Raw genomic sequence first — 27,985 nt, forward strand, 5'->3', positions numbered from 1 at the left:
ATATATATATGTGTGTGTGTGTGTGTGTATATATGTATATATTGGTATTTAACCGGCTGGTCTTCGTGGTTTAAAACATCAAAATGTGCAATCACAATCAGCAGTGCACATAGTAGGAAGCAAGGGTTATTACATTGCAATGTACAGGAGTGTATCAACATTAAGGTAGTTCACAGTTGATTACCTGGATAAAAAACGGGTTAATATAAAGGTTGCACCTTTTGTGTGGGGATTTTGATAACTTTGTACACTGCAAAACATCTTTGTAATGCAAACATTCACTTTTAGGTTCCCATCGTCCGGACAGCTTGCGGTTGAAGTTTAATTTCATCGCAGATGTTGTGCAGAAGATTGCTCCTGCTGTTGTGCATCTTGAACTGTTTCGCAGGTAATGGCATCTACTCGAAATCTTCTGTCATTGTTTCATTTTACATGTATTGGGTTTTGTAAATATTCATTATCAGCTGGAAGAATCTTAAAATGCTTTAAGGATGGTATGAAGAAAATAGAGGCGTGAACATAGCAGGGAGCTCTTGCCTTCAGGAGCAAAATGGGTCAGTAAAACTGATCCCACACAAAGATAAGGCATGCATATAATGGGAATAAGTAATCCCATGTCAGTCACCCTACTATGGCAGCTTTCTTCAAGTTGAGTGAGTACAGAGTTCCACGACTTTTAATCTTTCTCACATCTGCAGCCAGTTGTACAACACAATTACAATTTAGGTACATTATTGCAGTTAAATCATTCATTTTCTGTTTTACAAGTATACTTAATACCTCACCCAATCAGCATTTTCTCCAACACACCTTATCACAGTGACACTGTAAACTATAATCTGTTTTCAACTACAAGCTCATTCTCCCAGCATCTTCCTTTTGCCGGACTCATCTCTGTGATCACAGTTATAAACCGACCCTTTGTACATTTCAACCTTTTTAAATTTAGACATTTTTGATAAATCAATTCAAAAACATTTACAAGTTGTCTTAACGATAAAAAATATTGCAAACGGTTACGGCAAAGCATAAAACAAAAAAAATCTCTAAACTGTATCAGTACTTTTTCTATTACTAAAACAAACAGATAAACTAGAACTTTGACTGCTTTAACAATTTCATTAAAAAGGAGAAAGGATGAAAAGGAAGAGAAGAGTATCAGAATTTCAATAATTTAAGTCGTATTTTACATTTTCAAAAACAAAGCAAGGCTCACTGCAAAAACGTATGCAAGTAGTAACAAAAAAAGATAAATTAAGAATAACAAACATGTAAAAAGCCAAAAGTAAAAAATAATCAAGGTAGTCTGTCAACTTGATTGGTTGCTATAGAAGAGAGGTTCTACACCTGTGGTTCGGGACCGCTGTGAGTCTGTAAAGACTACTCAGATGCAGTAGCGGCCAGTGGAGGGATTTCCGCGGGGTGGTGAGGCAGGCGGGGGTAGTAAACACCAGAATATGGCTAAACGGAGGTAAGTAAACATTTAAATGAATAAAATGAATTTTGTTGCGCGCGCTGCATCGCCTTTTGCAAGACAGCACTCGGAACGAAATTCGTTTTATTACATTCTGGATAATATAATGCAGAGTTTTTATGCACAGTACCCTTTTCCTTAAGAAAATATTCCATCTCTCTTGAAGTTAACTGCACTCCATTGACATTAAGAAGAAATTAGGGATATCCTTCACAATCAAACATTATTTTTAGAAATGTTATCACCACACAAGACTCCATCACAACTTCTGGGTGCGTAGAGTAAACATCTATGCAACTTATCAAGTAGTGATCAACACTCGAGACTCAGACGAAACCCCAACGTCCAGCACAATCTCCTCCCAAGGACCTATGGGCTATTTCCTTGTAGCCATAGGTTGTGTCCTACTCTTCAATATTTTATCACTTTTTAAAATTGCCATATACTTTCTCACCTTTCTCTCCACCATCAGATGTACTCCGGGTCAAGAAAAGTTGGGTCTAAAATTCAACTACATCTTTGAAATCCCAGAATGACTCTTGTGAGCTATGGAGATAATGCATTAACTCAAGGCAACTCGGGGAATCAACCTAGTTCCTGATAATAAAAGACCAACCCTTACAGTTAATTCTCCTCCCACCTCCCAGTAACTTCTTATCACTCCCTCATTTTTTTGCTTTCCCGACCACTCAAAATGTACTAACTTCATAACTTGCTGCAATTCTAAATCCTGCCAAACATATCTTCTTCTACTTCACTTAAGTCTTTCTCACAACATAGAAGAGACACACAATCAGCTCAAATGTTCTTAGCTCCAGGAACATGGACCACTAAATAATCTTATTCTTGTAAAGCAATTACCCACTTACATATTCTACTGGAAATGGCATCAATCCCTTTAGGCTTAAAAATTTCCCTCAGAGGCTTATGAACAGTTTTATATACATCCAATGCTTCCTTCTCAATTACAGAATGTTTGTCTCTGCTCACTTTAAACTTCTAAAATTGAACAGAATTATTTTCTGTTGTCCATCTATCACTTGTATAAGCACCACCCTAAACTTTTAGAGCTAGCATCAATCATAAACAATGTATCCTTCCCAGGCTCAAAACTTGACAGACCGGGGGCTTCCTTATACCCTGCTTTTAATTAATTGATCTCTTCATCATATTCTTTACTCGAAAAACTCCACACCCTTTTTTAACAGCATACGCATACTCTTTTCAGCTAAATTTGCAATAAATTTACCATAATACTCTCCCATACCAAGAAAGTTGACCAGTTTAGCCTTGGTGGTTGGGGCAGGCATTTTGCTAATGGCACTTGCCAGATATTCTTTAGGGTGAAATCCATCTACAGTTATCTAATGATCCACGTATTCAATGCTGTTTACCTGAAACTTGCATTTGTCCAATCTTAGAGAGATTCTGCATAAATCTCATTCCCATAGAACTGCACTCAACCGTTTATCATGCTCCTCAAAGGAAATCTTGAATACCTGACATATCATAATTCCTGGAACATATGTGTTGTCATCCTCTGCAACACTGAAGAGGCAGAAATAAGACCAAATGGTGTCCTTACATATTTAAATGTGCCATAAGGAGTGATGAAAGTTGTTAATTCTTGTGACAAGGGATGTAGTTCGATTTGATGATATGTGGATGCCGAGTCTAGGGTAGGAAAATATTTGGCCTCTCCCAATGAACTTGGCATTACTGTTATGTTGGGCAATGGATATCTATCAACCACAACACATCAATTCAACTCTTTCAAACCGACACATAGCCTCACAGTCCCATTCATCTTCTTTGCCATCACTACCAGAGACAACCACTAAGCTCTGTCCACCTTCTCAATTATTCCCTGAGGTTCCAATCTATCCAACTCACAAGCCATCTCATCCTTCATTCCTAACTAAACATTCCTCCCTTTGCAAGTCTTTTGGGTTGAATCCTGGTTTTATTTTTATAAAATGAGTATAGTGCTTTAAATATCCTAACTCCTGTCTAAACACACTGGGAAACATCTCTTTATATTTTGTTCTGTACGCATTGGACATCAAATCATTTGATTCTATTCCAGAGGTACTTGCCACCGAACCCTCTGTTTTTACTTTATCTACAGTCTCTTTCAACCTAACAGATGGAAATTTGTTGGGGTCAAGATACACTCCAAACTACCCTAATGGATCCAGCTAATGAAAGAGTGACCACATATAGATACATATATCTTTCTATCTGTAAACCTCCCTCTGAACTCAATATCACCCTTAAAATAGCCAAGAAATGTAATAGGGTTCACCCCATAACCTCTAGGTATTATGTACGGTTTGAACAATTTTATTATTCCTTTTACTTCTCTGTCCTAAAATAATTTTGGAACAAGTGTAATCTTGGCACCAGAATCAAACAACATGCTCACCATTGCACCTCAACACTCACATCTTCCATCTTCATTATACTTGGTCCTGAATTGTAAAATGCCAATATTGCAGTCATCCTCTTGTTCACACTCTACCTCCCTCACTTTTCCTTTATTGATAGATCTGCAATTTGCTGTGTAATGTCCCTTTTTCCACATACTTTACAAGTAGACCCTTCCTTACTATCGTTACAATGGCTAAATGCACGACACAATTGCATCAAAAACATCTAAGTAATTTTTGGAAATTCTTTCCAATCATCTTTCTTTTTAGAATCTTTGATACTATCTTTAGCATTTTCAATTTTACACTTCTAACCCTCTCACCACCCCCCTACTCTTGTAGAACAGAATCTTTCTTTAAAGTGTCAATACAAGCTCTGGAATGTTCTACAGTGTTTGCTGTTGTCATCACCATTAAAAGACAGATTATCGTTTTGCCATAAGGATTCTCTAACTTTATCACTACTTCAACCCAACATAAATTGGTCTCTTAGTCGTTCATCATTTAAGCCCCCAAAATTACATATATATGCTAGTTTATGCAATGAGCCCCCAACTTCTGCATCCTTTCTACAAAGTGAAAACATTCAATAACTGTACCTATTTTGGGTACGTAATGCAAATCGAACTTCTTCATGTAAATTTCAAATTCATTTAAGTTAGATGCCTTACTATCTGACATATCCGGTAAATGCTCATATACTTCTTGCCCCTCAGGACCTAGGCAGTTCATCAGTAATTAAGTTTTCCTTTCAGCACTCAAAAAGGTGCCACAGACTCTAGAATAATGATTGAACACTGTTTTCCACTCAGACAAATGAAGCACTCGTTCCCCAGGGGAGAAATAAAAAATGGAGATGGGCTTATATTTTGTACTGTGGCAGGAACAGATAATACTAAGACAAACACTAATATGACAAATATATATATATATATATATATATATATATATATATATATATATATATATATATATATATATATATATATATATATATATATATATATATATATATATATATATATATATATATATATGAAAAAACCTCCGTTCTCCTGCCACAATCACCTCTGACCTGATCGCGCTGGATATATATATCTCACAAAGACTTGCAAGGTACAATACTTAAAGGATTTGTGTGTCTTCTTTGTGTTTAAAAAGCTTGATCTCATGTAAGCTTCTTTATGAGTGTGGCGATGCGAGGCTCATTTTACCTGAATTCCATCTGTGTAATCGTGCCTTAATTACCAGCGTGATTATCGCATTAGATATTTTAAAACGCTACCATCCTATGACGATTGCCAAAAAATGCGTATTATTTTTTTTATTTAGCCATTTCTAGCAATTGCAACGACTGAGAGGAATACACAACTGTGATTATTGTGCTCAGAGCTAGTTCCAAGACCACTGACCCTGATGTATGAAAAATTATTCATGTTTTAAAATGTTTGATAGTGGGAAAGATAATTATAGGCTGTTTATTGTGGAATTGGACCTCTGCTAGACCCTTTATTCTCAAGAAACTGTTCTATAATGTGTCACTTCAAATGAGAGGCATGAGTGGCCTAGGTACTGATGGAAGAGGTGAAATATCTCAGTTAAACAGATAAAATGTGGGAATTATTCCTCTGTATGGTTAAGAGGGAATAATTTAGTTGGCAAGCACCTCTCTTGCATAGGCACAGTGACTCAACGCAACAGAAGCTAAACAGTAAGTGAATAGAAGACATCAACTTAAAGCGAAATACCTTCCACAAAAAGCAGTGACATAGCCTATTATGGTAGTCTCATTGCAAAGTGCTGTGAGTGTATGTTTTTAAATAGGGGAAAATTAAAATACAGAGTTAACTGTTAACTCTTTAGTGTCAACCATTTAAAAGTGTTACATTAACAAATAGCAGGCATCTTGCTCCCAGTGGCTGGGAGGCAATGGACCATTTCTGAGAGAAAAATACAGCCATTGTTTTAAAAAGGATTAATTGAATGTGAAGAGTACTCTAAGTATTTTGTTCAAACATAGGAGCTTATTTATGAGAGCCCTGCATCACGTTTGCGCCATGTAAAGTGGTACATGTGTGAGGTGTCTGATCTCATAAAAATGTATGCATTCTGCAGCACACACAGAACTAACTTAAGACAAAATCCTAAACTTACTACCATTTTGGTATTCACAGAAGGCACTTACTCATTTTGGTATTCACAGAAGGCACTTACTTATTTCGGTATTCACAGAAGTTAGGAGTCCTAACTTTAGGACTCCTAAATGCCTTCTGTGAATACCGAAAGTCTTAAATTTAGGATTTTTCCCAGTTTAGGAGTAGTAACTTTAGGACTCCTAAATGCCTTCTGTGAATACAGAAAGTCTTAAAGTTAGGATTTTTCTCAGTTTAGGAGTAGTAAAGTTGGGAACTTTCTGCTCCACTAAAGAAAGAAATAGATTGGCACTCTCTCTAGATAATTAAAACTAGTCTTTTACTTCTAGTACTAACACTCACTTTGAATGAAACCTCGACTAGTGAGATCTCACCCAGATTGATACAGTTAGCCCCGGTGCACTTGAGCCCAACTATACCAACCACTTCACACCATCACACAAAGAAAAATCCCATTAAGATGTTGTCAACGCCATCTCACGACAAACACCACAACACAGCAGACAATTACACTCAGTGTCTCTACACTGAGACCACCACACAGGTATATTTGCTTATCCAAGGAGCTTAGGCCATAAATGGACCTGATAACCACTTCATCTTCTTTGCAATAAGCATCAAATTCGCATAACGTTTTCAACTTTGCATAACATCACACAGCCAGATTTAAAACACTGCAATTTATGCAATTGCAAAACATCCCTAGTAATACTCACACACTTTGCTGTTACAAGTCATCCTCTGTAGTATGTCACTGGCACACCACCAATACTTCGGCTGAACCATGGGAATTTGGACTTGTACTGGACAGGGGGAATTTCTAGCTTGGGCACCCTAAATCCCTCACGTCAGTGGACAAAACCATCCGGTATGCTACCAAGTTTGTAGTGTAGTTCCTATCTTCCCAATAGGCTCTGCGCATTGGAATAATACCTACAGCAGTAAAGGCCTAGGCCAGACGTTAACTAGGTCTACTACTGTCGATACTAGACTTAAGTTTTGGGTTTGCCAGCGTAGCTCAGAGTTCGCTAGAAACTTTCTCGAATGTTCAAGGAGGAATTAACTTCCCTGATTAGACAAGAAGGGATTTAGTTTCTGACAACCATAGAACATGACAACTTTGCTCTCCCCTAATCAAGAGTGTATCTCCAGAGTCGTGTGAGCACAAGGCAATTATTTTACTCAGTCAGTACGTGCATTCTTAGTCTCATCAGATTGTAGAGAAAAGGAAGAGACGGGCGTGTTCAATAAAAAGGTGTTATTTATTGATCAGTCTCTTTTCTCGTACAAGAGAAATGGATCGATATTATTGCAATACTTATAGTTAAGTAAAGTGCATACATTAAAAGCAATAGTATAAAATAATACTGTAAAAACATTGATATGGTTTCTGAGCCATATGATGTTTAAAATGATTAAAATATATTACATACACATATACATTTGACTAAACGTACTCAACTGGTGTTTCTAAATACGCCTACCCCGTGTACCTGACCTAAGTCTAATGCGTGGGCGGGAATAGAAAGTTACAGTTTAAGTTAAGTTTGTTTTTGCCAAGTGAATAACTAAAGAATTCTCTGTGAGGGGTTATTCAGTTCTGTACCTGGAAGTTAGGATGAAATGAGGAATGGTATCTCTTTCTCTGCTCTCGATATTCCAGGCCGCCTGCGAGGGCTGCCCGAAAGCGCCGGTGCTGGGTCTCTCGGCAGGAGATAGCAGCGCGTCTCTCAGCGCGTCAGGAAGGCGGGGCTGCTGCCAGCGGGGTCTGCTCTGCTCTTGGCTTCGGCAAGTATGGCTGCTCCGTCTCGTCACCACGCGTGTGTTTGCATAGGGCAAGATCGGCAATATTTATACCTTAAAGGTGCCGAGATTGACGTAAGGATGGACATAGATACGTCAATAAAGATGTCATACGACTTGCTCGTTAGCACATTCTTTTACTGAAGTTCTCTGTGAAATCAAAACAATGGCCGCACGGATTTTCCAGGTTGTCATAGGTTTGATTTGTTATGAGAACGTCGTATGCCTTATCAGGGGCTGGAGGAATGTCGCTTGTCTAATTAGATCTCAAGCGTTATGACCTAATCAGATAACACGTTCCTGTGCCGTAGTGTGACTGCGTCAGATAACGGTATCTGCATCATGGGGGCTTTTCTTGCCTCATGGGCTGACTGTTAGTTAACTTGATAGTTAGTTTAACCAGAATAGGGTCAGGAATAGGGGGATCGATTCAGAACCTATAGGAATACATGACAAGTTCTGCTGCAGCGGAAGTTCCAAATATAATTTTACCTGTGCCCATTATATTGTGTTTCTTATTATCTGGATCTTTATTTCACACCCACCAAGGCTTTGGTTCTGATGGACCTTGCTCATAGCATCGAGGGGTGAGAAACTAGTGTGTCAAATGCCGGCTACCCCACAAGGACCAATAGTTGGTAACCAACTTACAAATTAGAAATCAAATTCAAATATAATACCCTTAAAACAATACTGCAGATGTATAGGGTAGTAACAGGAAGTTCAAACCTCCCGAAGACGTTTAGTCAGGCCAAGATCACACAGACTATTAATTCTGCCGTTGCTACGCAGAACAATAGCAGCAATACCTAAATGTTCTGTAAATAATTTATGACTATCCCTGCTATACATTAGAATTCCAGATTAGTATGCACAGTTTCTGTGGAAAGAACATTTAGTAGTAATTAAATAAGACTGAGATATATGAGGTTCAATTAATTATTATATTAGACAGAATTAGCATTTGTGGCGATAATCAGCATTTCAGGAAGTTCAATCATGAGTCTCAATATAATGTTACAGATGTAGTATAAAACTACATGTTAGCAACGTACAAAGAATAATAACCTTAAGTCCATAGGGAAAATTTCTAGAAATACAAAGTACAGGATAACTGCAACAGGGCATTTGGGATTTTATGGTTCAGCCAAGGAATCCAAGGAAAGTTTACTAGGTAAAGGGTTCCACCAGCAAGGCCAGGGGACAGTTCGTAAGAGTTCTTTCAGCATAGGCCTAGGGTCTGGTCAAAGTCCACCAGAAAGAAGTCCATGGGCAAAGACAAAAAGCCACGGGAATTTTGAAAGGGGCTTGTGTGCAATCTGTTGCACCTGCAGCATGGGCTGCTTTCTCGGATCTTTGTTGAGCCCACCCAATCCCAAGCCTCCAGGGGAAATCACTGTTATAGTTAAAAAAACTCCAGAGATTACATCAATTGTCACACCATTTCCATTCGAACCATATCCGATCATCATCTGCTCACAAGGGGCAAAAGTGTATACATTAGAGAGGAGAGGAGTTGGCCTAACGGCTAGGGCGGTCAACCTCGAATCTGGGGAACTGGGATTGAGTCTCGGCAATGACGCTGAAGATCCTGTGATTCTGAGCAAATCACTTAATCTCCCCGTGCCTAACAAAAAAAATGAATGTGTCCTCATGTAACGCAACTGGTACTATGTAAAGTGCTCTGATACCCAATACCTTCGGGTCAAGTTCGCACTATATAAAACTCCATAAAATTAAAAAAATTCAAATGTGCATTCTTTCCCATACCAACTCATGGTAATTGATTATCCGTTCATGCCACACAAGGTTATCTGCAAAGAACCATTTGTTACTGTAGCTTTCCATCTGTTAGAGTCAAGAGTTCAGGGTCACACTGTAAAGTCTATATAGATATATCAATATGCACCATTTACCTTCATGAATGTCATTGGAAAGTACAAGAAAGTTACATGAGTGAGAAGTGAAGCATGATTCCTTCTCATCAGCCCATAAGAAAGTACAAGCCTAAGGAACTAAGGAATAAAGATAACTTAATGCATTTAAAGGCAGTGCATCTTAATTAATATATTAATATGTAAGTAAACTCTAGCATAGTGTAATTCAATTAAGCATTTGTCAAATAGTCAAATGTCATAAACTCTTGCATAGAAATGTTCAATCTGAAGTATGGTCTATTGCCACAAATTGAAGGTATATACATGAAAAATATTCTTAAAAAGTGATTAAGAATTTTTGTTTTAGGAAATTCAAGATTCTGTTTTTGTAAAGCTTCAGCATAGAAAGTTTCATTCATCTAAAGTAAGGCAACACAGATCCTAAAATACAGCTGCATTTTTTCTTCATAGGCCAGCTCTACATATAAATAAATCCCTTGTGCCAAAATACCACATGCATTATTACATTACTGAACAAACCTAACAGAACCAGGAGTAGTGATATCAAATGTTACTGTTTAGACAGATTAAAGCATAACCTCTGATATGGTAAGGGGACTTGGTAATTCAATTATCTGTTTGAAGTGCTAATTATAAATGGAACTAAACATTATTCTATGTGTGCCCTTTTTTTATAAACAAGTTTATAATTCTAATTTAAAACACAGATGATAATACAGTCAAAACTACTGTGTCACAGATGTCATCAGTTTTCACATGCATACATTGATCAATCGTCCCGACCCCAAGAAAGGTATTCCCACCATTTTCTCCAGATACAAATGGACTTTTCCTTTTGAGCACACCAGTCCAACAGCGCCACCCATACTGACACTGAGGAAGGATTCTTGGAGTTCCATTTCCAGGCAATGTCTTACTTGGCAATCAATGTTGAGATCCCAATGAGCATACGCTCCGTGCTTGGACCCCGAAAATTCTCCAGTAGCCCCAAAAGGGTGACTCTTGAGGAGAGTTCCAGAAACCTGTCCAGAATTGAGAAAAATTCTTGTTCTATTTTCTGTTAGTTCTGGGCCAGCACAGGACAGAACCAGACCATGTGGAAAATGTCTGCTTCCGGTGCGGAACAGCAGAAGCATTTGGCTAGGGAGAAGCCTCGGGGGTCATGTAAGTTGGATGAAGACAACTAAGCTGGACAAACCTGAGGGGAGTGGTGCTAATTCCAGAGGGGGCATTCTAGCCTCCCTTTAATCTGCATCAACTAGTTCTCCCATTGTTACAGTCTCTAGAACTGGTCCGAGGTATTGTTAGCCAGGGAGCGGTATACTTGTGAAATTGTGCCTTTTGTGAGCTTCCAAATCAGAAGATTAGCCTCAAGCTGGCTAAATTCAGAAATGTTGATATCTAAGGGTATGTTTGGATGTAAGGGCATGCGGTAGTTGTATGTATTTGTGCAATTGTGTGTGGGAAAGTTGATACTGCTCCTGTATCGCCTGGAACGTCTGAATGTGGTTCCCTGGCCAGACATCTCGGAAGTGGGTGTATCCTATCCTGTCCCATTTCGTGAATCCCTTCAGTCTCGCTGTATGGTGCAGCCATGTCTCCTGCTAGAGGGAATTCATAAGTGTCAAACTGCGGCCCCATCCTGTAAATCGGAGTGCCCCCCAGTTCAGGAAGACTATTTAAACAATTCCCGGGAGGAATTTAAGGATTGGAGCTCTTTACACCATTGACCAATAGTGGTGGTAGTCATATTGTGCTCATAACACTATCTAATGACATAATGGGACTTCAGACCAAAGGGCTTGCTATTTTTCATGTTCCATATCAGAGGAGGTGAGGTCCTCACAGCTAAAGACATCATTGGGCAGTTCTTGCAATGATTGTACAGCTCTACAATTACTAGTTTTTCTGAGAAAAAACAGTGTTTCTGTTGGTAGAAACGAGTACCGAGGGTAATCTTTTCATGATTGGTGGCTGGCCTTGGAATTCATGTCAACTGCCTGGCTTTTTGTTCAGCAGTTGTACAGTAAAATACTTGTTTCCATTAAACAGGTAGTGGTGGAGGTCTTGGCCCAAAGCTATTAATAAACTGTGTATGCATCGGTTTAAAAGAGTAAAAGGAGCTTGATCTACGGCTCAGAAGAACTTGGAAGTATCTGCTTGTGCATGGCCATCTCCACCGCAAATATTCCTAGGTCTCTCTCCTTTCCTGAGAGTGACAAATAGGGTGCAAGTGAATCTACAAACGCTTACTATCCGCTTATATCTGCATCTCCTCAAGGAGACTAGGTCCATGCAATTTGGGACAATGCAGGGAAGTCTTGCAGAGGTTAGGCTGAAAGAAAAAACAGGGAGTGTTTAAAAAGGGACCTGTAGAAAGGGAAGGAGTGTGATCAAGTTAATGGGGGAAGGGCTAACACAAACCACCCAAGGTTTCTGACGTTAAACCCAATTTACTAAATAAAGTAGACAGGATTTAGCATCATAAAACTGGGCCCTTGTGAAGTAGGCGCAAGGAAGGAGAAATGTTTTCATTTCTCCTTCCTTTTCCGACTTTGCACGTGTGCTGCACTCTACATCTCACATGCAATTAGGGAAAATGGGTTAAGTCAGTCTATGCATAGTATTTTGTCCTAGCAGGGTACTCTTCCAGTCAAAACCTATGCCAGACTCACAGAGACAGCCTTGCAACATGGCACAAAGGTGTCTCCATGGTGCACGGCAGCTGATTTCTGCACCGGCGCTAGGGAAAGGGGAGTAGAATGCCATATTTCAGTGAATTTGGCACTCTCCTCCTCTCTCCTTTTCACGCAGTGCAGCATTTGTGACTGCTGCACTGCGCTGCATGAAAAAGTGGTAAATCTGCCTCTCAATCTCCCATCGGAGTTACCAATACCAGTGATACTGGTAATTTAAGTGGGTGTAAGGAGTTCCATCCTTCCCATGTTCTGTTTCCGAGACAGGACCAGAGCAACAGCAGCCTTTCACCAGAGGACTCCACTTGCTGCGTCCTCGCATCTCGTTGTGCCTCTGTGTGAGGCACGGACAAGGGGTCCAGATTCACAGAACTAACTTAAGACAAAATCCTAAACTTACTCCCATTTACTCATTTTGTTATTCACAGAAGGTACTTACTCATTTTGGTTTTCACAGAAGGCACTTACTCATTTTGGTATTCACAGAAGGCACTTACTCATTGATGAGTAAGTGCCTTCTGTGAATACCAACATGAGTAAGTGCACTTACTCATTTAGCAGGAGAGGGGGGGGGTTAGCAGGAATCATAGGTGGAACTCTGAGGTTCCCCTAAGAAATTAGGAATTACCAAGAAATTAGTTATCTCTAGGCCTGGTTAGGTTTGGCCTCAGCACCAAAAAGAGCTGTGGCACATTTTGTCAAACAAACCCCATACTGCACATAGCGAGTGCAGCAAGCAAGCCTGACCAGTGCAAGGTGGGATGTGGGTGTCTCCCTGCAAGTAATTTTTACAAACAATTGCAAAACTTATGTGTTTTACTTTTCATTATTTATTTTGGAATCTTGTTCAATCAATCAATGTATGGATGAAAAGAGCTTGAAGACATAGCTGTGTGTTTCAGTGTCCGAATCACTAGTTTTGTGAGTAAGAACTGGGTGGATGAATTAATTCAAGAATGAATGACAAAAAGACATTTAAGTATGCATAGCAAACAGTCTCAATGCTCTGACCAAAGTTGAGTGCTAGGGTTTTCATTTCGGCATTCTCCATTGAACAGCTTCCTCCCAAACTCTACCACCACCAATCCTTGTCAAACATGTCTAGACCAGATTATTCATTGAAAACCCTCTGATTTGCATGTGTACTCCCTGTAAACACTCCAGACAGCCTGGACATTAGATGTGCACATACTTCGCCCACAAGCTCAAATCAGCAGGCATGTATTCTTCTGCACATGCCTGGTACTTAACACTCTATTGTTAGCTTACCTGGGTGAGCAGAATTTCTCCTTTTCTTCTCCTGTAACTTTCTCCTCCACTACTAATGAGTCAAACTTCTATAGGAATAATCCTAAACTTACAGGCGGGGGTACATGATGGAAATAAAGCTCTCTGGTGTTACTATATTATCCCAGTTAGAAATCTGCCCGGCTCCATAACACAAGATGTAATTAAGAATTACATACACTCTGGCCTGGCTTCTATATATCATTTATGAATTCAAGTCAAGTCAAGGAAAGCTTTATTTGACTGTTTTTTAACAATCATAAAAGCACATAAAAATAGACCATTTCTACATTAAATTTTATGAGATTAAAACAAAGAGTGTAAACAATGACAAATTTGAGATATAAAATACACATACAATTCAAATTTAAAAACCATCTAAAAAGAAAAAAGGGGTCGCATACGATTAGAGTTCATCAGTAATAAAACTTTTTCTTAGATGGAGAACTTGTTTAAAAAACATAGCTAGCTTCTATGCCATGTGTATATTCTCCAAAAACTGAAGTTTACTTAATGCAGGGCGGTATTGCCTCAACCCCTATGATTTAAAAGTGGAATTAACCACACTTTCCTTGGCTCTGACTAAAATTTACAAAAACAACTAAATGAATAGTGGATTGGGGAGAATGATTGTCACAAGGACATCATTGTAGCATGCAAGACCAGTCATTCATTTTAGGAAAGGTCACGAGTCTATGGAAGGTAATAAGCCTAAACCTGGTCAATAACATTCTATCAAAAACACCAGGTACAAACTTAAAGTATTGTTCCATTCCTAAAGAAGTTAGTATTAACTGATGTTGGTTAACACTAGGCTTATAAAGTTCCCCTGTTGTTCTTACTGTGTCAAGTAACCGAAAACCCTCCTTTCTTTTTTAGTACCTTTCTTGAGATTAGCTGCATGGATTTTGGGTCGGTAAAATATTCTAGGTGACCTAGATCTATCATAAAGTCATGAACAAACCTTTTTAACCCCTTCCATGCTGATGACGGCCCCCAGACGTCATGCACTACAGTGCTCGTGTGCTGATGACGGCTGGTGGCCATCATGACCGCTCCCGCGCTGAAATCTTCAGCACAGGAGCAAAATCGGCCCAGCATGGAAGGGGTTAAAGCCCCATCCAATTTAAGACAGTCTTGCATAATATCCCTATTTAGCTGGGTCTGCTCCTTTACCCAGATTCTATGCCACAATAGCATCGGTTCCATTTTAATGAGGTCAGTAATTAAGGAGAGACCCAGCTCCTCATGACAAGCATTGGAATATGTACTGGGAGAAACGGATCAAATATATCTTAAAAGGGAGTTTTCAACTTGTTGCAACGACAAAGTATTCACAAAACCCCACACCCCGGCCCCATACATCACAGAGGTAATGCATTTAGCTTTATAGATTTGTAGGATCTCCCCCGGGGGTTTGTTGCCTAATTTCTTTGAAAAAATGCAAGGGCAGTAGATGACCGAATGAACGCCAGTTTGTTAGCAGATAATGTTTGGGCCCATGTATCATTGTGGTTGAATAATATACCTAGATATGAAAAGCTCTTGGTTGAAACTCTCTTCTGATCATCCACAACTATATCTTTGACCTCTGGCTCCCTTGGCCGCATCTCATTACAAAGGTTTTTGATATATTAATGTTAAGGCCAAGGTCCTTCATGAAGGCAGAAAAATTATCAAGAACCCTCAGAAGGCCAATTTGCATTCTCGCCATTAAAACTGCGTCATCCGCATAAAGGAGAGCAGGTATGGGTCGACCTCCAACTTGTGGGAAATCTTGTCATTGTGGGAAATCTTGTCCGCTCCTGAGTAATGCTTCACCCAATCCAATGATATAAAGGTTAAAAAGAAAGGGGGCCAGTACACAGCCTTGCCTGACCTGACCCCCTCTCCTAAAAGGAAATGCAGTTGTGCGCTCCCCCATGCCAAAACGCACGCTCGCTGACGCACCACTATAAAGGCACCTACGAAAAACTATAATATATGGGTTAACCCTCAAAGCTCCGAGGACCTCCCATAGTCTATCGTGCCTGACTGAGTCAAATGCAGTGGTGAGGTCCACGAAAACCAAGAACAGTCTGCCCATTTTTGCCCTAGTGTATTTCCCTACTAAAATGGCCAAGTTTAAACGTTGCTCCTTTGTACCCAGCCCCTCGTGGAAACCATACTGCAGGTCTGATAAGACCTGGGTATCTTCTGCCCAATCTTGAAAACGCTCCAAGATCACACACCCGACCACTTTTACCATTGAATCGAGTAAAGAAATTGACCTGTAGCAACCAGGATTTTGGCGGTCCCCTTTTTTGAAAACAGGGACAATAATTAACTCCACCCAGGTCTTAGGCATTTGAGCTTGGCAACTAGCTTTGATGACCTGGGTGATAACCGGCCCCCAGAGAGTGATGTTAGACTTAAACAGATCCACAGGGACACTGTCTGTCCCGGGGGCCTTACCAGCCTGGCTTAATGCACAAGCTCTATTCACTTCCTCTAAAGTGAATTTCAAGTCTGCATTTTCATAATTTCGCTTTACACTGTCACTGTCTAGCAGGTTGGAGTTACCTGGGCCATTATCCACCTTTTAAAAGTACTTAGTCTAGGCCTCTTCGCAGATAGCAATTTCTATCAAAGGACCATCACCAGCAGTTAAAAACGGGGCCTTCACTGCTCTCCAGAATGCTGTGCTATCTTTCATTTGTGCTGCTAAGTGAAGGGATTCCCAGGCTTCGTTTCTCAAGGCACTCTTTCTCTCTTTAATAGCCTGCTTATACTCCATTCTTGCCAACCTGACATTATTTGTGATTCTTGGTTGCCTGTGTAACTCAAGCTTCAAGTTAGAGTACACACGTGTCCACCTTGCATCAAACCAGCCCTGATCTTTTAATTTGTTACGCTGTTGGGCAGTCAATAATTTCCTTACCTCGTCAGATATTTCATTGAAAGACACTAAAATACTGTTGTGGGAGGCTGATTCACAGAGGCAGGTATCTATGGCAGATTTACAGTTTATCATTAATCGTTTGGTCACTACCAAAGGTAGTGAAATAAAATAATATTAATAAATAAAATAATAATAATAATAAATAAAAATAGTAAAAAAAAAAAAAAGAAAATTGACCATTTTAAGAAATACCGATTTGTTTTGTTGAGTTTAATTTCACCTATATCCTGTGTGGCATTATTAATCTTTTTCGGTCTATAAAATGGAATGTTAACCGTAAGGCATAAAGGGAAATGTTCACTCAGGGAGTTATCTCCAACTTTAAAAGAGAGCAATCTAGAAGCCTTATTACATGAGACTAAAATGTAATCTATTGTAGAGACTATGGGGCACATGCATCATTGTAAATTGCATTCGCAAATGGTGCGAATCGCAAAATTCGGCCGTTTGCGAATGCAATTTCAACTTTTGGGATGCATCATCATTTTTGTACTTTTCCCAATTTAAGAAATCGCAAAATTGCGATTTCATAAATTGCGAATGCATTTAAGGAATCTCAAATTTAGATTCCTCAAATGCAATGCATCAAACTTAAAAATTTGCGATTTCGCTAATAAGGGGAGCAAATTACCATGAAGTAGACCTTCATGGTAATTTGCGATAACTTTGAAAAATGCACTAAAGTGCATTTTTCACAGTTCCATTTTACACACACACATGCCCTTGGGGCACGTGTGTGTGTGCAAGATGTACTTATAGGCTGATTTCAGGGGTGCAACAGGGTGTCCTTTCGACACCCCTGCACCCTTGAAATTGCATTCTCAAATTGAGAATGTCTTTCCACTCATTCCTATGGGCCTCTAGGCCCATATGAATGAATGGGGAGGTATTCCTTAATTGTGATTCTCAATTAGAGAATCGCAATTAAGGAATTTTAAGAAATCGCTATTTTTTTGGGCGATTTCTTGATGCATTGCAGTTTGCAATTCCTTAATTGTGATTCCTTATTTTTTGCAATTAAGGAATCGCAAAAAGCAATATTGATGCATGTGCCCGTATACCCCTTCCGTTAAAAGTATGAGGCATCGGAACAGGTGTTAACATTAATTAATTCGCAAAGCCCAATTTAGTGCTGGCAAGCATCTCCTTAAGCAACTCCCCCGCCATTGAATGACAAAAATGAGCATTACACAGACCTTCTTCATTCAAAAAGCTGCATAAACTATTAACCCCAGAGGGGCACATTGCAGAGTTGAAATCTCCTACCAGGATTGTCATGACATCTATTGGACTAACATTACTGATTGGATTCACCTCGCCAGCTAAGTTTTTTAATACCTGGGAAAGTTTGTTTGAAGCGATATTGTTATAAAAATTGGCTAAAACCACACAATGATTAGCATTTAGGGACAGTTTAACTGTCTGGTAATATCTGTTCCACAAGTGCGAGTCTATTTCATTTATTGGCAAATTATTGGAAATATATGTGCAGACACCACCCTTTGGTCTACCCCCTAAACCCTTAACTACTTGGGTATAAAGGGTTTTAAAACCATTGCTATAAATTGGTTCTATGGACCAGGATTCCTGCAAACATAATATATCACAACTCGGGATAAATTCAGACCATGCTGGGTTATCTAGCTTTGTGCACACTCCTGCAATGTTCCAGGAAATAATATTGCAGGGGAGTCCGCCATATTTATACGTGGGGCTAGATAAAACAGACCTAGGTCAATTAAAATTATCTATGCAAGTTGACATTGATAATTGGGTGAAATGCTTATGGGGACAAAAAGGCCGCGCACCCTGTTGCGTTTCCCCTCGCTTGTGCCTCCCTTTCCCAGTGATGCAAGCTTACTCCTATCTCTGAGTCCATTAGTTCTAAACTGCACTCCTGTTCTGAAACACCCTGTCCTCTACTCTTGACCAGCCCATCAACCTGATATAAATGCTGAGCCGATAAGACCAGTCATTTAATATCTTCTAGAGTATTGAAGACATCGAATTGATTGCTGATCGGTACGGCATACCTTTGCTGTCTTGCCCGAAGGAAATTCTCTCCCTCTAAGGGATATTGTCTGAGCTTGTGTGGTTGGTAAAAGAAACCCAGAGGTAGAATGCTTATACCCTTAGAGCTGATGGGCCAAGTTCCCACCCTTTGTAGTATAATTTGAACCAAGCCAGGTGACCTAAAGGTTAATACTATGCACTCTCCCTGCAATTATTTATTAGAACTACCAACCCAGCCAATACACCTGGCCATCTTAAACTCTGTAAACAAGTTGTCAGTTATGCCTGTCTTTGCACGTAAAAAGTACAAGGACTTGTTTCTTAAAGTTGACCAATGCTCAACTTCGCCCAATGGTAAGGAAGAAACTGTAGTGACTTATGTTTATTTCTAGAATGTTAGTATCACAGAACACCCTAGCCTGGGTGTTCTGTACCAAGGTTCTCGTTAAGACAGTTGATGGTCCTTGACGGAGGCTGTTGCTGCTCTGCTCCGATGGCCCAGCTTGATGAGGATTAAAGAAGTTAAAACCCCCTACCTTGTGCTGAGTCTTCTTCACCACATCATTTATGGCGACGGGCGTGAGATTTACAAGTGTTGAGGATAACCATTGAAGTCCTTCAAGGAGTAATTGCCGCGCTGAGAATCTTGATGTCGGAGCTGGGAACGGACAGGGACAAGTCATCCGGGACATTTGTGGCATGAAAATAGCACTGGGAGCAGAGCAGTCACTAAAGATATTCAGGTCAGTGAACTGGAACGCACTGCACTGCGTTCCAGCAAAGGTGACGCGTGTGACATCTAAAGCGTGTTCACGTAGGCGTGCTTGCACACTAGACGTCGTAAGAATGCGTTCCATCAATGAAAAGCATGGGAACTTCCTGTTATTTCGTTACAGTGCCTCCCCACAGCGTTCTTAAGAGGATTTCTGTATTCTGCCAGTTTTGTGCTCCACGTCATAATCTGACAAAGGGAGCAACAGACAAAGGGAGCGGCAAGCAGTCTTGGACATTCTATTGAACATTTCAACTTTATTAAATATATTTGGCTTGGATACCATTATAAAATAAGCACAAAAAGGAACAAGTTTATTTTAAAGTGCACAGAAATTCCTGTTATCGCTGATGTGCACAGCATATTCTATACATGGGCAACCATAGGATTGGCACACAGTGACTGCAATCATCAAGTGTGTTAAGAACAGATGTGCATCAGTATTGTACATCAAATTGGCTGACACGCAAAGTTTCACTTACCAGCCCACAGAGCTATATTTTTTTTTTTACATGCAGCAACAGTGTGTCAGTTTGTATTTTAAGGAATTTTCTTTGTCTTCGCTGATACACACAGCATTTTTTAAACTTATTTTCATCTTTGTATCCAATCGCGGGCATTGACATTGCTTATTACTACTCTTTTTTTTTCAAGCAGTAATATTTGCTTTAGGTGTGGTTACAAACCACATGCCGCTGGCACTAGGTGTCCAGCTAGATTTGTTACATGTAAAAATTGTAATAAAATGGGACACTTTGCTAAGGTATGTCAAACTAGCAGAAGCAACTCACGATCCAAACCTGTTCAAGTAAAGTATGTCACTGATGAGACCGTTCACGATGATGAGGAAGAGAGTGTTACTAAAGATTTGAGCAATATGGTAGTTGTAGTATGGGACAATGGAGTGATTGTAGGAAATCCAGAATTATGTGTAGAACCTTATGTAGACATTTTAGTTGGAGATCGAGTACTATGACTCCTTGTTGATTATGGTGCTCGCAATTCTATGATTAGTTTAGCTCTGTATAAAGAAACTTGGACTAATAGGTCCTTGTTACCTCCTGATCGAAATGCTGTATCATATGAAGGATGAGAAATTGACCTGTCAGGTTACATTGAAGATATCCTAGAATATAAGGGTAGGAAGATAGCTGGTAAAATCTACGTGGCACACAAAGGTTTAAACATCTTGGGGTGGTTTCACCAGGGTTTATTCGGTATGGTGCTCAGGCCGGGAACCAAAGATCAAGTTCTTGCCATAAGAGATCATCCTGATCTTGAAGAACTAGTCAATGAATTTCCCCATGTGTTCTCAGGAGAACTAGGGAAAATAAAAGAATTCCAACATGAAATTATTGTGAAGGAAGGAGCATGTCCAATCAAACATAAGCTCAGGAATGTTCCTTTCAGCATCAGACAGGATCTCGAAAAGGAACTTGACTCTTTGTGTGCCAAAGGTATAATAGAACCAGTAGAATATTATTTGTGGTTATCTCCTTTGGTGGTTGTACGAAAACATAATGGTGAATTAAGAGTCTGTGTTGATCTCCGATGCCTGGACAAAGAAATATGGGTGGACTTGCATCCTCTTCCTAACATCAATGAATCGTTAACTAGTCTCAAAGATGTAAACATTTTCACGAAGTTAGACCTAGCATCAGCCTATCACGAGGTTGAGCTAGCACCTGAATCAAGAAACCTCACTGCATTTGTTTCATCTTTTGGCACGTTCCAATATGTGCGCATGCCTTTTGGACTTGCTTCAGCGGCATCGGAGTTTCAACGCTTGAGGTCAAAGATTCTGAACGGGATTGATGGATTGTCTATTTTTCAAGATGATGTTCTTGTTTTTGCTCCCAATAGAGTCACACATGATGCAATTCTGAAAGAAGTGCTGTCTAGGTTTCAAACAAATGGTGTTGTCTTACGCAGAGACCAGAGTGTCTTCATGGCAAAAGAGGTCGAATACTTGGGACATCTGGTGAATGAGAATGGTATTCTTCCAAAAGCGAGTCTAGTTGATTCCATTGTTAAATCCAAGGCTCATTCTGATAAAGCCACTCTTAAGTTGTTCTTGAGTTTATGTGAATTTTATTCACATTTCATCCATGATTTTGAAAGCAAATTAAGACCCTTGTCTCAAATGTTAATGAAAGGAGTGGTGTTTGAATGGACCAGAGAATGTCAAGTTGTTTTTGATTGGGTAAAACAACAATTAGTTTCTCCTATGGTCCTTAAGCATTATGACCTGTCTCTCACTTGTACTCTTACGGTTGATGCAAGCAATGTTGGATTGGGAGCTGTTCTCTCTCAAAAGAAAGGAGGAGAGGTTAGGACCATTGGATTTGCATCCAGGGTTCTATGTCCTTCAGAAGTAAATTACTCAGTTATCGAAAAGAACTGTTGGCATGTTGGTTGGCTGTCATGAAATTCAGGAATTTCATTTGGGTAAGGAAGTTCTGCCTGCAAACAGACTACAAGCTGTTAGTCTTTATCCTCAGTGGAAAGAATGTCAAGAGTTTCACCCCCAGAAGTGTACGGTTGTCGTCTAAACTTCTTCAGTTTGACTTCTCTGCAGAATATATTCCTGGTTGCAAAAATGGGTTTGCAGATTTTTTGTCTCGTTCTTCTGACATTATGGAAGATGAGCCAGACATAAGGCAAGAGGACAAAGAGGATTTCATTGTAGCAGCAGTGGATCTTCCTCATCTGTGTGCAGTCTCAGAAGAAAAATGGCGACAAACTCTCAAGGCTGAGGTTTCCTTAGCTCAGGTCATGAGCTTTGTTGAAAATGGTTAGCCTAAGGAGAGGAATTTGTCCTTTGACATTAAAACTTTTCTACAAGTTGCAGATGAACTGACAATTGAAGATGGTCTGTTACTTAGAGGAGATAGGATTGTCCCTCCCCTTACTTTAAGAGCAGATTTAGTTAGAAATGCACATGAAGGACACCTTGGTACCACGTTAACAAAAAAAGGGTGCAATTGTCATTTTGATGGCCCCCCATGGATAACCTTGTAGATGCGAATGTCAAATCTTGTGTAATATGTTCAAGTTGTGATAAGGCTGTCAAGTTGCGCACTCCTCCACTTTCTCCCATAGAATTGCCTTCTGCACCATGGGTAACGTTGGGGTTGGATATTGTAGGTCCTTTCCATGCTCTTGATTCATCCTTGAAGTTTGGTCTGGTTCTCATGAACTACTATTCTAAGTGGCCTGAGATCAAGTTTGTTAAAGACGTAACTGCCAAGACAGTGGTGGAGTTCCTAAATTATGTTTTTTGAAGGAAGGGTTTCCAGAGTTTCTGTTAACAGATAATGGGACACAATTTTTTGCTTCAGAGTTTGAAAGTTTCCTTCACAATTGTGGTATTAAACATCTCAAGAGTTCACTGTACCACCCACTGACAAATGATGTGGTTAAACGTATGAACAGGGCGTTAGGTGAATGCATTCAGTGGGCTTTGTCTAACAGGTGTGTTGTCGCTAACTCTGTGAGGGGTATGTTGTGGTTTTACCGCACAACTCCTCACTCAACTACAGGTGTGTCACCTTTTGAGTTGCTGCATGGATGCAGGGCTGCTATGACCTTTTGTCCTGCTTGGATGAGTAAATGGGTCAAAGGTACACAATGGTCTGATGAGAGTGTTAGAAGACAAGTGAACTCGGCTCAGAACAAACAAAAAAACTATTTTGACGCAAGAATGTGTACTAAGGAAGTTGAGATAAGATCAGGTGATTTTGTTTATATAAAAAAAATCTGTCCATGTACAGAAGGGTTCATCAAAGCTTACTTCACCGATTAGGGTGATAGATGTGAGAGGGAGTTCTGTCAAGCTAAGCAATGGGCAGTGGTGGAATAAATCTCTTTTAGTAAAAAGAACTGCTTCTTGCACTCAATTAGGTCGTCAGACCATTGAGAAAAGTATAGATTGTGCGGGCAAACCAGCCTCTAGATCTTGTGCACGTGCTGATTTCAGTTTAGATTGTACGAGGGAACCTACCCTGAGGCGCAGTGTTCGGATTAAACAAATCCCTCACCGATATAGAAAATAATCAGTAGTTTAGCTTGTTCTCTATTCTTTCTTTTTCTCCGCATTGTTCTTTCCCTTAATGTTTTCTTGTTCTTTCTCTCTTTCTGTGTTATCCTTTGTCTTGCTGTTTCTCCTTATCTTCTACTTCTTTTTTTTCTCTTGTCTCTTACTTTCTTGCTTTTCTTTCTTCTCTTGTTTTGTTGTGTATTAAGGAAAGACCCATGTACTGACTTATGCTTGTTTCTAGAATGTTAGTATCACAGCACACCATAGCCTGGGTGTTCTGTACCAAGGTTCTGGTTGATGGTCCTTGACGGAGGCTGTTGCTGCTCTGCCCCGATGGCCCAGCTTGGTGAGGATTAAAGAAGTTAAAACCGCCTACCTTGTGTTGAGTCTTCTTTACCACAGAAACATTAGCCAAAACAATTGTATACAGGTTGGCTTACAGAGGCGGGTGTGAATTCCTCATGCCTGACATATTTCCCCGGGCCATGTTTTGGTACCCTTGATTGTTTGGACTCTTACCTCTATTGCTCATGATATGGGCTTCACTTCCTAGAGAGACCCGCGTTGGGATGTTCACCAACTGCTCTTTCCCTACACATGTACCCTGTTTATGGCGTAGCTGTTCTATTTGGGTTAGAGTGGGTTGAGATGCACTTACTCCTGACGGCCCAGCTCTAGGCGAGTTGTTAAATATTTCAAATTTGGTGGTGCATGATACTGCGGTGCACTAACACTCGTACAGCGATCTTCAGGTTGATTAGGTAATGGACCCCTGCTTACGCTTGGATGTGCAGTTTGCAATCTACATTCACATGAAACATGCAGAGTCAAAGGCACCAAATTTACAAATTTTTCCAAATTGAGTAGTCTCCCTTGTGTTTGAGTGAGTAAATGCTTTAATGGATTCAAAAGGTCTAAAACAATAGATTCTAACTTTTCCCAAAAAGCCTCCTGCCCGTGAGCTGGGATTGAATTTATATGCCCGGTATCCCTCACAATTGTATTATTCTCCTGTGTAATTTGTCTCTCCGCTATTTTGGATTTACCCCCCTGGTCTTTTGAGGTATGACTTTGTTTATTCAGACCCTGCCCCTTCCTTCTCCTGGATAGGGGAGCAGGACTACTGCCTTTGTTACATTTAGCTTTCTGTCCTCTGGTGGTCACAGTGGGTCTGTGCAATTTATTGGTAACCTCTGTGACTTCGGGGGCGTCATTGTCATCCAAATCAATTTCCAAGGGCTGAAGAGAGTCTGTCACAGATAAATTGGGAACCTGGGTACTATTTGCTACAGGGGTAGTCATTACAGAGCTAGTATGGAAAAGTTGGAGCTCCAATGAAAACCTGCTCTGGGTAAGCTGTATTTCATGTATCAAAGCTGACTCAGTCCTAATAAGGAAGGCATCTAATGCCCCTGCTACCCCCTACCCATTTATGAATTACCAAAAAGGCCTGCCACACACAGCATTAGGAAGTGGTCGCAATGCAAGAAGAACTGCTTTTACATCTGAAATGTACATTCCGTCAGCAGACGTTATTTATATTTAATTATTTATCTAATACACACATTGTTTCACTGCAAGACACACTTGTTGACTTTACAGCAAAACAAATCAATTTCTAGGAATGCCAGAGGATTGTTTGTCGACTGGTTTCCATCAGAAGAAACATCCTTTGGCATTCTAGTACCCACATATAGCCGCTGGGCTGCTGGACCTCTGATACGGTTTGATGCACCCGGCAGCACCCCTGCTCCTGCTGAAATTCAGTATGTCTGGGGAGTATGGCAAAGCCAAAAAAAATGACATAGCCGAAAATGGAAGCCTGATATACTGGCTTTGCCAATGCTTGTTTTAACCTTGCCTACTACGATGTATATACATTTGTTCCACAAACATCACTTTCAAAGCAGGGGTCATCATTGCGTGGCCTAATTTCTAACTTTGAATATAATATAATTTCAAGACTATTAGTCATAGCCCTGCAATGCATCATTAAATGTATGTATGTGGTGCTTGTAAAGAGCAAACCTAGCCTAAAGGGCAACAGAGCACTGTACAGGGTGAAAGGCAAACATAAGTGATAGCAGAGGTGGCTAATTATTGGGTTGCCACAGCATGGTGATGTAGTGTTCTTTAAAGAGGTGAGACTTCAGCTTTTTAATAAACTGGAACAGCAGGTGCTCCTGATGGTTGCCAGGATGTTGTTACGGATCCTTGATGCACAGATGGAAAAGACCTTAAAGCCTACAAAAGCAGCCTGTAGGACAGTTGGTCTAATCTCATTTACACAGGGCTGGGGGGAAAAAAGTAATCCTTGTTTAAAAAAAAATCTCAAGCCCGTTCCTCTCCCTTCGTCTCCTCATGCAACCTCTCTTCTGTCTATCCATTTTCCTTCTCTTCTCTTTCTTCTTCCTCCCTGATCACTTTCTCTCTATCTTCCACTCCCCCCTCTCTTTCTCTCTTGAAGCCTCCCCATGCCTGCTGCTCCAGTAAATCTCGAGGAGCTTGGGAAAGGGGCAATGGCACCAGGGAGAAGCCCTAGTCTTTCAATTGGCCTCGAAGGATTCCAGCCCACTGGGGAAATGCCCGGAGAAATTAAAGGCCTGTCCGCCATGCATTTTACTTAACTCCAGAAATCTATGATTGCGTTATTCCCGTTTCCTTACGCTTGGATGTGCAGTTTGCAATCTACATTCACATGGAGCATGCAGAGTCGAAGGCACCGAATTTACAAATGTTTCCAACTTGAGTAGTCTCCCTTGTGTTTGAGTGAGTAAATGCTTTAATGGATTCAAAAGGGCTAAAACAATAGATTCTAACTTTTCCCAAAAAGCCTCCTGCCCATGAGCTGGAATTGAATTTATATGCCCGGTATCCTTCACAATTGTATTATTCTCCTGTGTAATTTCTCTCTCCGCTATTTTGGATTTACCCCCCTGGCCTTTTGAGGTATGACTTTGTTTATTCAGACCCTGCCACTTCCTTTTCCTGGATAGGGGGGCAGGACTACTGCCTTCGTTACATTTAGCGTTTTGTCCTCTGGTGGTCACAGTGGGTCTGTGCAATTTATTGGTAGCCTCTGACTTTGAGGGTGTCATTGTCATCCAAATCAATTTCCAAGGGCTGAAGAGAGTCTGTCACAGATAAATTGGGAACCTGGGTACTATTTGCTACAGGGGTAGTCATTACAGAGCTAGTATGGAGAAGTTGGGGCTCCAACGAAAGCCTGCGCTGGGTAAGCTGTATTTCATGCATCAAAGCTGACTCAGTCCTAATAAGAAAGGCATCTAATGTCCCTGCTACCCCCCTGCCCATTTATGAATTACTAAAAAGGCCTGCCACACACAGCATTAGGAAGTGGTCGCAATGCAAGAAGAACTGCTTTTACATCTGAAATGTACATTCCGTAAGCAGACGTTATTTATATTTAATTATTTATCTTCTACACACATTGTTTCACTGCAAGACACACTGGTTGATTTTACAGCAAAACAAATCAATCACTAGGAATGCCAGAAGATTGTTTGTCGACTGGTTTCCATCAGAAGAAACATCCTTTGGCATTCTAGTACCCACATATAGCCGCTGGGCTGCTGGACCTCTGATACGGTTTGATGCACCCGGCAGCAACTCTGCTCCTGCTGAAATTCAGCATGTCTGGGGAGTATGGCAAAGCCAAAAAAAATGACATAGCCGAAAATAGAAGCCTGACATACTGGCTTTGCCAATGCTTGTTTTAACCTTGCCTACTACCATGTATATACATTTGTTCCACAAGCATCACTTTCAAAGCAGGGGTCATCATTGCGTAGCCTAATTCCTAACTTTGAATATAATATAATTTCAAGACTATTAGTCATAGCCCTGCAATGCATCATTAAATGTATGTATGTGGTGCTTGTAAAGAGCAAACCTAGCCTAAAGGGCAACAGAGCACTGTACAGGGTGAAAGGCAAACATAAGTGATAGCAGAGGTGGCTAATTATTGGGTTGCCACAGCATGGTGATGTAGTGTTCTTTAAAGAGGTGAGTCTTCAGCTTTTTAATAAACTGGAATACCAGGTGATCCTGATGGTTGCCAGGATGTTGTTCCAGATCCTTAATGCACAGATGGAAAAGACCTTAAAGCCTACAAAAGCAGCCTGTAGGACAGTTGGTCTCATCTCATTTACACAGGGCTGGGGGGAAAAAAGTAATCCTGGTAAAAAAAAAATCTCCAGCCAGTCCCTCTCCCTTCGTCTCCTCATGCAACCTCTCTTCTGTCTATCCATTTTCCTTCTCTTCTCTTTCTTCTTCCTCTCTGATCACTTTCTCTCTACCTTCCACTCCTCCCTCTCTTTCTCTCTTGAAGCCTCCCCATGCCTGCTGCTCCAGTAAATCTCGAGGAACTTGGGAAAGGGGCAATGGCACCAGGGAGAAGCCCTAGTCTTTCAATTGGCCTCGAAGGATTCCAGCCCACCGCGGAAATGCCCGGAGAAAT

At 40.4% G+C, this 27,985-nt stretch overlaps 1 protein-coding gene across 1 annotated transcript in view; it reads left to right on the plus strand.

The window, feature by feature from the left end:
• LOC144791715 (serine protease HTRA1-like) overlaps window positions 1–27,985 on the plus strand; it is a 543,465-nt gene that overhangs the window by 354,405 nt on the left and 161,075 nt on the right. Inside the window, exon 2 of the mRNA XM_078666481.1 lies at window positions 289–388. Coding sequence (XP_078522607.1) covers window positions 289–388 — 100 coding nt within the window. The remainder of the gene's footprint in view (window positions 1–288; window positions 389–27,985) is intronic.

This window comes from Lissotriton helveticus, chromosome 11, assembly GCF_964261635.1.
Source record: "Lissotriton helveticus chromosome 11, aLisHel1.1, whole genome shotgun sequence".
Classification (NCBI taxonomy): domain Eukaryota; kingdom Metazoa; phylum Chordata; class Amphibia; order Caudata; family Salamandridae; genus Lissotriton; species Lissotriton helveticus.